General features: G+C 40.7%; 1 protein-coding gene across 2 annotated transcripts in view; it reads left to right on the top strand.

Moving 5' to 3' along the window:
• Nucleotides 1-12,452, top strand: part of usta (uronyl 2-sulfotransferase a) — a 53,966-nt gene that overhangs the window by 36,131 nt on the left and 5,383 nt on the right. For both annotated transcript variants that reach the window (XM_031870236.1, XM_031870237.1), the window contains exons 3-5: nt 1,153-1,308; nt 7,821-7,900; nt 8,027-8,180. In XM_031870236.1, the coding sequence (XP_031726096.1) occupies nt 1,153-1,308; nt 7,821-7,900; nt 8,027-8,180 (390 nt within the window). The remainder of the gene's footprint in view (nt 1-1,152; nt 1,309-7,820; nt 7,901-8,026; nt 8,181-12,452) is intronic.

A 12,452-nucleotide genomic window follows, 5' to 3' on the forward strand; every position in this document is an offset into this window, starting at 1 on the left:
TCAGATATCCAGAAAGCCCTCCTGGGAAATGCACAATCACCATTCCAGACTGGGAATGCCGACAAGAATTTATCACAGCCGTATTCCCCCCCCCTCCCCCCCATCTGATTTACAGGAAAGCTTTATTTGAAGTGATGAGGAAGTAGGGTTTTCAAGGGCAACACAGAACTGATCTGCCTCTGCTGTTTTTGTGGTAGATCTCTATCACATTTACTCGAAAAGGAAATCTTCCAGATGGCTTTTAAGTGACCTGTCTCCCTCTGTCTCATTCTCTCCTTAATTCCTTTAACAGGCCCCAGTTTTTGGTCCCTCTCATTCTCACTGGTACATTCGCTTGGATAGCCTTCATTCTTAAGGGGCCACTTGTGTAAACCTTGTAGGCCCTTAGGGATAATTGCCAAATTAATGCATTCTTGCTGCCCTTGTGCTAAAATGAGTCTCATGTTCAATACGCATGTCAGCCTCAACTTCCTCTTCCTTTGGAAGCAAAGATTTACTGTCACATGCCTCATTTCCACTTTATTTGAGTCTCTGAATCATGGCTGAGCTTCTTGTTTAATTGGTGAGTCATGAGGTGTGTACATGCGTGTGTGTGTGTGTGTGTGTGTGTGTGTACTGTGTGTTTGTGTGTGAGTATGTGTGTGTGATAAAACATTACAGAGTTGCTTTGCAGTGAAGTCACCAGAATATCTGACTCATTGAGTTCAGCGGAGGAAATAAGCATCGAATAGAGAAGATGAAACCGCGCATGTCTGCTCTCAATCTGTGTGTGTGTTTCGTCAGTGAAAGGAAATACGTTGCAGGGTCAATTGAGTCCAGCCCCCAGGGAGAAGAGATGCGAGAAACAGAAGGTCAAAGGTCAAAGGAAAAGAGGCTCCAGCCAGAGCTTAATGAATTTCCTTTTAGATTTATTTCACACTTGGTGTCTTTTCCTTTACCATTTTTTATGGCCAGTTTTGTTCCACACACTGGTGCCCTAAGACATGTAGATACATTCTATATAATCAGAAAACACATCAGCAAACAGCATCTTAACATACAACAAACAATATCTTCTTTAACATACAAGAAGAAACAGTTCAGCTCAATCTTTGTATCACTGTTTCTTTTTTCTTTCTTTCTCTTCATGTTTTTTCTGTGTGTGTTTGGCAGGTGCTCCCGTTCCCCAGCCAGGTGGTTTATAACCGTGTGGGGAAGTGCGGCAGCCGGACGGTGGTCATCTTGCTGAGATTACTGGCTGAAAAACATCAGTTCAACCTGGTCTCCTCTGATATCCACAATAAAACACGCCTCACAAAACATGAGCAGGTAAGATAAAGCAGATGATTTAAAGATTCGATCAAGGTGAAGAAACGGGGTCAGAGGTTTCATGATATTTTGTCATTTATCCATTGGGTGATTGACATGATGAATTGTTACACTTCCAGTTAATAACATAAGAAAATGGGGCTTGACATTTTTTACATCGTCATATGCTCAGTCATTTTTATCATTGCTGCTTACATCTGTGGGCCCCTGTGAAACCCTGTGGTTTTCAGATCTCACTTCTGAAGCCGCTATTTTATGCATTCATCATTTCTATATAAATATTCAGCAAGGTCCATATCACTTGAGCAACCAGATATTCAAAGAAGCTGCTGTTGTCAAATGTTGAAAAAAAAAAAAACTCCCCAGTATATGGTAGGTAACACTTACTGTATTTGGAAAAAAAAATTAATTGATTAATATTTTGCACTTAACTTTGTGGTCACAGTGAACACAGAACAGCAGCAAGAGCTCTTCTGTGTTTGTCTTTCATTCATTGTGAGAACAAGGCTGACGAATAGGGGATCTCCTTTTATTACTTCCTGGAATATGTCGAGGACACAAGTGTTGACTTTACAGAGGAAAACTGCTTTCGTTTAAAATACCGCAGCCTTTTGAGACTCTAAAAAGAGCTGGCCTCTGCCAGTGGGAATGCCAACGCAAATGCTAATGTGCATGAAGCATATCTAAATGGCGTTAATATTTTTTGTGCAGACCTAACCTTTTTCTAAAGACGTTATTCACTAATCCCTGTTTTCATTAATAAATATACAAATATATAATGTAAATAAAAGATTTTTCTAACTACAATCTGATTCACCGGGCCTCCCATCAATAAACAGTTACTGATGTAAACAGGACTCCAAACTTTAGTTCCAAAAAAAAGCCCTGATTTTGGCAGGATAGCTCACAGAGACCTGGCCTTGACCACATGAGTTCAATTTAGTTTACTGTGAGAGTAACAGCTGTACTGAAATGTAATTAAACAGCAATCCAATGGTACATTAGTATTCAGACCTTAAATAAAAGTACAGATAACACTCCACCACAAGTGAAATTCTAAGCAAATGTTGATACAGGTAGAAGTACAGAAGCACTATCAGCAAAATGCACCCAAATATTCAAAGTAAAAGCACCCAAAAATAACAATGGCCCCTTTTAGGCTAAAATATGTTTATATGGTATAATAATCTCACCAACACAATCCTGTTTTTCTATAAGTGTGTTACGTTGTTGTGTTTTTACCTGTGTAAATGCATTCATAACTCTAACCTCAACGTTATTGGATTGTTACTATTGAGAAAAAACAACATTTACTAATAAAAATGGTTGATATTTTCTCATAAGTTGGAGACACTCAGGAATAAGACTTGTACCCTAAGATTGTACTGAAATACAGTACTTGGGTAAACGTACTTTGTTGCTTTCCACTACTGAAGTTGTGCAAGCATGCTCCAGGTACCCTGACTGTCAACATTCCTTGATGGGGTGGAGAGAAAAGAATTTCCAGATTGATGTCAAAGTTTTTCAGTAGCAGCGAAGGCAGAACTATTTGATCTTGTTAGGAACCTCATATGCACTTCTGCTCATGACATTTCCCACTGATGCAATTTTGACCACAGATGACCACAGGGGTTGGTCATCTGGGTGAGAAGGTGACTTCACTGTGTGTTTGTGTGGGAGTATTGCAGAGATGACTCATATCCTCATATGATGTTATTGACAGAATCCTTTAGGGATAAGCTACTGCTAACCACTTTTGCATGGTCAGCAGATGCTAAATATGTCTAACCATTAATGACCGATTTGATGTTAACGTGAAGTCAATATTGAAACAGCTACTTGTTTATCCATTCATCAAAACCCTGAAACGCTGGCTGCACACACAGTGGCAGAACAGCATTAGACTCGTTCATTCTTTGGACATAACACGTCTCTGTGAATGATCCCAAGCGATGCTCCTCAGAAAGAGTTTGTGCATTCCAGTGTCTGTGCAAGGGGTGGGTCTGTTTAAGAGTGTACGCCTGTGCTGGTGTTTGTGTGTGATTCTGTAAAGTGTAGCTCCGTCTCTGTGTGTTTATTTGCGTGTGTACTTCTGCGTGTGTTGACCTATGCAGATCCAGACGCGTGTCACCTAAGTTTAGACAAGCCGGTCTCATCAGTTGTGGTTCTGGCTGGAGACTGCTGCTTTTGGACCTTTTTCCTTCTGGCTCTCCCAGTAGTCCACTAATGGGTTTGCCCGGCTGTTGATGCCTTGTGTGTGGGTTGCCAAAAAGTGAAGGGGCCTTATTCGTCTGGAACTTTGCAGAGCTTCTGCAGATTTATGGCGGATAGTGACCCATCTGTCCCTTTCAGAACAGGGGCAACAGGCTGAGGGGGAGAGAGAGGTTTAAGACATTTCCTGAGGGTAAAATAAAATTCCACCTTAAAAATCTCCAGAAACAGAAAGACAGCATCTTTGCTGGAAGTGGGTCTGCGTTCATGTGGGATCCTGTTTCCGCCCTCTTACCAAAAACATTAACCAGCAGACAGTTGCTCTCCAGTCGTGAACCCTGTGTATGTGCATCACAGCCACAGATACGCAAACACAGAAAAGTGACTAGCCCCAGTTCAAACAAAGATTGTAAACAGTTATTCCCTCGTAGCATCTCACCCGCTACACTCGAAGCAACAGTTTGAAGCTATAGAATTGGATAAACCAATTTCAATTTTTTTGCAAAGTAAGCAAATGAGCCTCTTTTTTTTTTTAAATGAGGTTTTTTATTTTGGAGAATACCTCTCACCTCCTGTGTACTGTATAACGTAGTTAGTATTCTTTACTGTTTAATACTTATTTACTTATTTATAATGCTTGTTTTGATCTTGTTTTTTTACTATGTATCTTGTTTGCACTGTCCACTATGCTGCTGTAATCCTGTAAACTTCCCCACTGCGGGACTAATAAAGGATTGTTTTATCTTATTTTATCTTCACAACTTTTCCAGCAGATACAAAAGCGTTGTATGAGACGTTGCGGTAATGTCTGGACTGATCCTCCTGGAATCATTTTCTATAATGTCTGGCCTCCATATTTGTCTCTAACACAGGTGTTGATTATTTAGGCTTACACAGAGGCAAATTCAATTTAGTTAGATGCAGATCAGTGTAGCTTTCTGCAGTTTTTGGCTCTTCCTCCGTTTCCCCTGATGAGCCCAGTGAGGGTTCCACGGGTGCTCAGGAAGGAGGGGGGCGGGGGGGCTGCAGGTATGCCTGGAATCTCAGACTGTCCTCCACTTTCCCTCTGTCTCCCTGCAGCTCTCCCTGGTAAATGAAAGGGGGTCTGGCCAGACAGACCACAGGGGTGGGTCAGAAAACACACACACACATACTCACAAACTCACCAAATGTGCCAAATGTGTTCCGGGTCTGCACATCAACCTGGGTGTGGGGGAGGGGGCGTCAGGGGTTAGCTCTGGGCTAATTGGTCTGGACTAATGGCCGAGGGGGCAGTGTGGGGATAATACACTTTTTTATGTAGAATTGAAATGGATTAGTAGAGACAGAGCATGCAGGAGGGACCCAGAGCGGTGAATTCATTTTTAAAGCTAAATGAAAGTTTTTACATTTTATAGCAGGTCCACAGAAAGTGGAAGCAGAGTGAGTGGAAATGTACTGAGTTTCTACAGGAGAAGGAGGGTATTGAACCCACATTTGACTGGGGCCTCAGATTAACTTTTCTGTGTACATAAACAAGTATACATATTACTGCTGCTGTCCAAATAGTCTTGCTGTGACGCAACAGGTGCCTTTACATCGTTTATGACAGCAGGACATTCAGTCCCTCAGCTGATCGATGCACTTAGCGCAAAAGATCTTCACATAAAAAATGATTCAGTCAACCCTCTCAGGTCGAAGCCACTTTCACCTGCTTTTGGTGCGCTCACTCTCCTTTAGTGATTGTTCATGTGTAACTTCAACACTGTAATGCACAATCACATTATTTGCATCTTTTTTTGAGAACGGCTATCAGAATATGTATTCTGCAGTGATTTCACATGAATGTATCAATAGTTATATGACTATGAATACAAAAGGAAAAGCTAAAAACAGAGGTTGATTCCCACAGATATTTATACAAATCACACATGGCAAAATGATGAACAAGTTCAACTTTTGGCTTTTGAAATGTGTTCCTCTAGTACTTCAAAATATACATTGTAGCCAACACAGATCAAAATATATTCATTTTTTTTTTTTTTGTCTAAAAAGTTAGTTTGTCTGCAATGACACAGAGACCACATCACACTCCCTGCACTTCTTCAGGGTAGACTTTTTCACTTGCTTGGACTGCCTGCCGTGTACACAGGTCCTGCATCCATACCAGGCCCGAATTATTCATTCAAGGCCTTTTCTTCTGTCACTTCCTGCCCATTTCCCATGTCTAGAAGCCCAAAAAATGTATTGATTTATTATTTCTCTTCCATTGACATTTATATATTACATTCTGATGTAGCAATATTTTCCTTTTTCATGATATAGCTATAACAGCATCTGGATCAATAAGGAGTATTTGAGAGCTACCTAAATATGAGATGTTAAAGCCTCCTCCTCTTTTGTTTCTCCACGTGTATGCCTTCTTTGCCTTGTGTCCCGGTCTCCAGTTTGGTTCTGACTTTGACCAGTGTGTTACTGTCTGGGTAGAAGAAGGACTCATTTAATTCCCCATCTGCAGTGTTCAGCTGTTGTTCATTGTTTCTTTGTGTTATTCCTTTTAAACTTCCACCTTTCAACTACTCATGTGGAGGACTCATCATCTGCTTAAAACTGATGGGTCAGGCTACACAGGTGCTGCAGGGACAAGGCATACACTCACCACTGTGGAGAGGTTTTAATTCACATTAGCAGTAGTTCCAGCTTGGTTGTCTATTCCGATTAGCACAATCCCTAGTGCTTTCTGGTGGGGAAACAGTGAGGGATCTTTATGTCCTTGCCTTTGCTTGTTGGTCAGGGGGCCTGCAGTATGAAGTATAGGATGTTGGGAATAGGATGAAAGAAATTGTTGACCATTGCATTTTTTTACTGGCAAGAGAAATGCAGCGTCTGGCGACAACATGTGTCACGGAGGTAGAAGTGGCACGTTGGCTGTCTACACATTCCCCATACCAGTAGTGGAATTGGCTGGGACATAAGGACCACAGTAGGGTTGAAAACGTCATTCCAAATAGTGGAGATAAAGGAGAGAAAAAATAGAAATAACATTAAAAAAAGGAAAAATGGGTCTCACAAAATTGGGGGGAACCAAACGTCTGCTCTCTCAAACCTCTAGCACTTGGCCTGTCATTGTTATGTCTCAATCTGTATAGTCTGGCAGAAGTCCATTAGAAGCACTTGTGAATTCAATTGAATGAGTCTGCTTTTAAATAGTCAGACATTTTCTTGCGACTCCAAACAAAATGAAATATTTCCGTCAATTTCACAGATTTTGCTTATTATTATTTGTATTTTGTTTTTAATTAGACATGTGCTCCACTTGCAGAGACTTACATAGTCACTCATTTCTTACATACGGGACTGGGAGAACTTAATCTCACACAAAAAAATGATTCCATCACGAGAGGAATGACTAAGAATTATGTTTCAGTTGCATGGCCTTCCGTCAAAGGTAATGTGAGGCATCTGCACTGAATATGGAACTACTGTGGTGTCTTTAAGTTTGTTTTGGCTACTGTGAGCCTGCCTCTCCATGCAAACCTGGAAAGCCTTTGGGATGTTCTTAATCATAGCAGCAGAGAAAGAAGAAGCTTGGAATAATTGCTTTAAAAATGTTGGCTTTCCTGTGCATGACATGACAGAGAGAGAGAGAGATCTACGGTGTTGAATCTTGTTAGATGAATGAGACAAGGCAGAGGTTCAAACTGTGAGGTCTGTAATGGAAGATTCTGCAAATTGAATCAAGGTGGACCCACAGCCAAAGTGCATTTTATTCATGCTCAGTTCAAACATGCAACCATTTGGCATGGTAACTCTTGGTTTGGACAACACCTGAGGATGCTGTTTGTTTTTTGTCTACATTTAGTTTGTTAGGAAGTTTCAATGTAAGGTGCACTCACTTCCAGTTGTTAGTCTGTGTACAGTGCGAGGAGCTTGCATATGCTTTTGGTTATCGCCTATTCATGTGGTAATTGCTTGATTTCTACCATGACGGTATGCGTCTCAGACGATTGCCCATATATATGGAAGATACTGTGACAGACTCACAACTGAACTTACTTGCTGTTTGGGAGTTCCAGGTGAGCTCACGGAAGACTGTACCGTATGAATGCTGTGTGTGATGATGAGGGCTTCTGAGCTTTTTCAGTGGAACTTTCTTAGTGCTTCTGTTTGCTTTTTTGATGCCACATTTTGTTTTCAATGCCACGACTTATTGTCACTGATCTAGCTCCATATTGCTCTTTCATTTTGTATCTTATACACTTATTTCTGCAAGACACGTCAAATAAACTGTGTGTGTTTTGGTTTTTATTTGTATATTTCAGGTGGATCTCCTGAAGAACATCAGTAATATCTCTCAGCCATTCCTCTACACACGGCATGTTCACTTCCTGAACTTTACCAGGTACAATAGTGCACCAATGTACAATGATGCTTAACAACAGCATTTGAAACCATGTAACTCTGAATGTATGTTCCAATTCTGTACAGGCATTAACTTTTTATTTACATTTGTATTTGTCTTTGTAAGGTTCAGGATAGAGCAGCCGGTCTACATCAACATAATCCGGGACCCCATCAACAGGTTCCTCTCCAACTACTTCTTCCGTCGCTTTGGTGACTGGAGGGGTGAGCAGAACCACCTCATTCGCACTCCAGGGATGAAAGACGATGAGAGATACTTGGTGAGAGACCTTTGTTTTTAAGCAGCAGTTATTTATGGTTTCTGGCTTGAAAAACAAAGCTATTTTCTTAAGAATAAATTTGACACACTTTTTTTTTTTTTTTAGATGTGTGTCGTAGAGTAAATCTGTGTGTGATATTGTCTTTATCTACAGAGTGGATTATATTATACCATGAGAAAGTGATGCATTGATACTTTTTAATGGTCTAGGAATTAAAATTTGCTATAAGTTTCTGTTGATATGAACCCTGTGAACTGCTTAAAAATGTAAATGTGAGGTGCACCACTTTTCATTTAGAAGAACTGCTTCAGTCATGTGGGCACATAGGGCCTTTTGATTAATCAGCTGTAGTTTCATGACCAAAACTTTACACCTGCCTCGCAGATTGGAAAGGGCTTGTATTCGGCGAAATACATTGTCAGCTAGATCAGTCACCTTTTTTCTATTTGTGAGAAGTGCATAACATTGTGTCAGATTCCTGATGAAGAGTACCCCCTCTAAAAACGTTTTCCCAAAATCTTAGGATGATATTTTCTAACTAGGAGCCACAACAGTATACAGCGCTTATATTTAATTATGCCTTAGAGAGGGTTCCACATTAACCATGTTGCCCTAGTCTCAAGAAAAGCAGTACCTAGTGAAGAAAACCTTTCTAATAATAATGTTATAAGAGTCAAACTAATACTGAATATTTTAGCCTTCTTTCCCTCTATCTGCCTTTCATCTTGGTCCCAGTGCCCACAGCAGGCCTATTAGCTAAATCAATGTCTCGGATGTTTATGGTCTGAAATACGTATGAGTTTGCAGTATTTGAAAGAGCTGCACACTTACTTTATGACTGAGTCGGTAGTTTGCAAATAGCAGTGCTTTAAACCTGTATCTGTTTTGATTCCAGGCCAGCTGGATTCATAACCTGAAGCTCAGTTGAGACATGAAGTGAAATGTTTTAGACTCACTTATTTTTCTGGCATGAGCTTTATGTACACTAATTTTGGAGGCTTATAAGCCAAAGAGTGTTTGACAGTAATGATACTGCCTGTTGTACTCTGGTATGCAAACATACTGTGTAATCTTCCACAAAAGATCGTAATAGGAATATATTTCTACTGACACATTTATTTTTTCACCAGTGATTTCTGCTTTCATTCACTCCTTAAATAACAGATAAATCGAATATCCTGTGTCAGCCAAATGTCTGTTTTGTTGAATTTGAGTTCTCTGTTGTTATCTAGAGACAAACATTAACTTCCCTAAATGTTTAAATATAAGTAACAGAACATTTCTTCAATACAGAAATATATCCAAACCACCCCTCTGCTCTCTTTGAAGATGTTCTACACATGGTGTTGCTGGAGGCAGGAAGGCAAATTGTAAAGCCGCAGCAGCTTGATGCTAAACCCAACAATTAACTCTGATTATGATTACAATTAGAGACCTGTTTCAGTATGACCACATCAGAAAATTGGTATCATGCGTCTGCTTTGCAGAGTTGTTTACCCCTGTAGCTCCATACTAAAAGCAATCTATCTCATATTTGAGAGCCTTACTTTAATTTTCAGGTTTCCATTTTCTGATCTCTGTTTGAGTTTAACGCTGCGGAGGAGCTACTGAAACACAGCTTGAGTTCATGACATACAGTACAGTTAGCAGTGTAGTTAGCAGTTAGCAAAATAAGACAAACAACCACATTTGGGACTCGGGGAGCAGGTAAGTATAAACCAAAGAATATTTTTGACAGGTCAAAACAATGATTGTATCAATACTTTCTCCTGGTCCTTCGCCCCACAGTCCTCCATACTGTCAGAGACCCTGAGCTCAAAAGGCCATATAGAGAGGCAAACAGGAGGAGTGAATGCCATTCTGGCTTGAGTCTGACTGGGTGTAATTAAGTATTGCATTGCTTTCCTGGAGTTTTGGACCATGTGAGTTGAGTTATTAAAGTATGCAGGCCACAGGGGCCCCTTGCTACAGTTAAAGGGCTGAGGGAAGCTGTGTTGCTGTAGACTGGCTTACCTGTGTGTGTGTGTGTGTGTGTGTGTGTGCGTGTGTGTGTGTGTGTGTGTGTGTGTGTGAGTGTGTGTGTGTATTTACACTCCTGTATTTATGAGGACTAAGAGTCCATAACAGGATTTATTATGACTACAATTTTCCAAAGTCATGACATTTGTTGGTGCTCACTTCTTAGTTTAGGTAGTTGGAATACAGTATATGATGTTTTATTGTGAAGCTTGTCCTCCCCCATGGCTTGTATTTAACTTCACTCACTCTCTGGAAATAGAACTTTGATTTTGATGCATACCAACTGCTGGCTATCATGTTACTGTATCGACATAGACGTGTCTCTCAGCTTTCTTTTCATACTGCTTTACACTACTGCTATTAGTATTGTTTATTTGTACTGAGTGTGTTGGCTATAGCCACAACAGCCTAGCTTACCTAACAGCTTGCAGTTATGTGCAAAATCATATCTATAAACAGTGGCTGCAAGCATATGCCACATTAGCATCTGTACAGTATCATGACTGCTATATACTGCAAAATGTGCTGAACCTGACTGAAATGTTAGGAATCAACATATATTGTCACAGACAGACAGGGACTGACGGGCAACAGCTGAAAAAAGTCTGTAGTTTAATATGTAAAGAAAAGGATTTTATGTTTTAGGTAGAATTAAGATTAGATTGAGGGTTAAAGATTAAATTAAAGCCAAGTGGAAAGCTACGAAAGTTGAGCGTTCAGCCTCTGCCAGTGTGCAGGAAGCAGCTGTCCACATTTTTATATTGGGGCTAGTGGGGCTCCACCTGACAAATCAGTAACCTTAAACCATCGTGACTGCAGTAATAACTCTTAGCAACAATGTCACATTACAGGGAGTTATTTTATTCAATGTTGAAAATAGGGTTTAGTATAAAAGCCTTAAGTTTTGTATTGATGTCCAGATTTGAGGCCGGGAGGTGAATGTCCTCGTATGTATAGCATTTCAAATATTTGGTGTATATCAGCTTGAGTGCCCCGCTCTGTCAACACTTAGAGTTCGGACTAGTCTTAGATATACTGTATCTCCTACCAGGTGTGCATTAGCCCTGCCTGCTCTGCCTGCCCTGCGCTGGCTGTATATGAGAGGTGTCAATGAAAGAACACTGTCAGGGCTGAGGAACCTGATGCACGAGTCACTGAGACATTCCTGTGGTCGGCTTATATTTTCCGTCAGTCCTCCACACCCCTTTTTACACACACACACACACACACTACACTATACAAAGGCATGCTCTGGACACTTGGACACAGTGTGTACATGCATGGACTGTCACTTCGGACTTAAGAGCTTTTATTTGGAATGAAGTAGGTTTTAAAAAGCCGGCTCTGATTGATCTGGTCAGGTTATTTTAGTAACCGTACAGAGTTAACTGTGTATTTTGTTGTATCCAAAAATAACAAATTACAGAGGGAGCAGTTGAGAGTTATCAGGTTTTGCCCCACCACAAAGTACAATGTGTGTGTGTGTGTACCTCTGTTCATACACGCAAATGCATGCAAAATGTCAGTTGATTTCTCACACCTCAAAAATACTGGTCTGATCCAGTGAGATTCCCATGGAGCAGATTATTTCCCAATAAGTGAATGATCTGCCTTCAGGTAACCCAACATTTACAATGACACATGCATGGTCTCAGACAAATAAGAGAGAGAGGCTTTACTGGCATGCCTTGACATTAAAAACGGCAGGGTGGTGCAACTGTCACAGGTGAGATTGCCGAAGGTGCAACCGACACATGAAGTTCACTGGTTGTTGTCTACACAAGCATGTCATTTTATTCAGAAAAGTATATCTACATGCCATTTTTGTATTGCTTTCTAATGGCAGTTTTAGTTTCCGTGTTGTCTGCCAAAGAGTTCAAACTAATTAAATCAGTTATTGCAGGTTTTAATTGTGATTGGACCTCAGTGTACCACTCCCGTGCTCCCTAAATGAATGCTAAGGCAAACTCTCCCGTGGGAAAGGTTTGCGTCATCAATTACTCCTGATTTAATTCATGCATACATTCCATTCAGTGAAACAGGAGGCCGTTCTAGAGATTAGGGCCTATTTTGCTACAGTTTTCTTTGACTGCTCAGTTGCCTTAATCCACGGTGAGAATAGGAACAATGTGCCTGAGTGTGCGCACAGGAGTACTCTTCGAATTACTAATGGGTCCTCTAAAGAGAGTGCGTATTGTCTGACTGCTGTGTGTGTGTGTGTGTGTGTGTGTGTGTGTGTGTGTGTGTGTGTGT

Source organism: Anarrhichthys ocellatus, unplaced genomic scaffold (assembly GCF_004355925.1).
Source record: "Anarrhichthys ocellatus isolate YVR2014 unplaced genomic scaffold, GSC_Weel_1.0 scaffold52, whole genome shotgun sequence".
Classification (NCBI taxonomy): Eukaryota; Metazoa; Chordata; class Actinopteri; order Perciformes; family Anarhichadidae; genus Anarrhichthys; species Anarrhichthys ocellatus.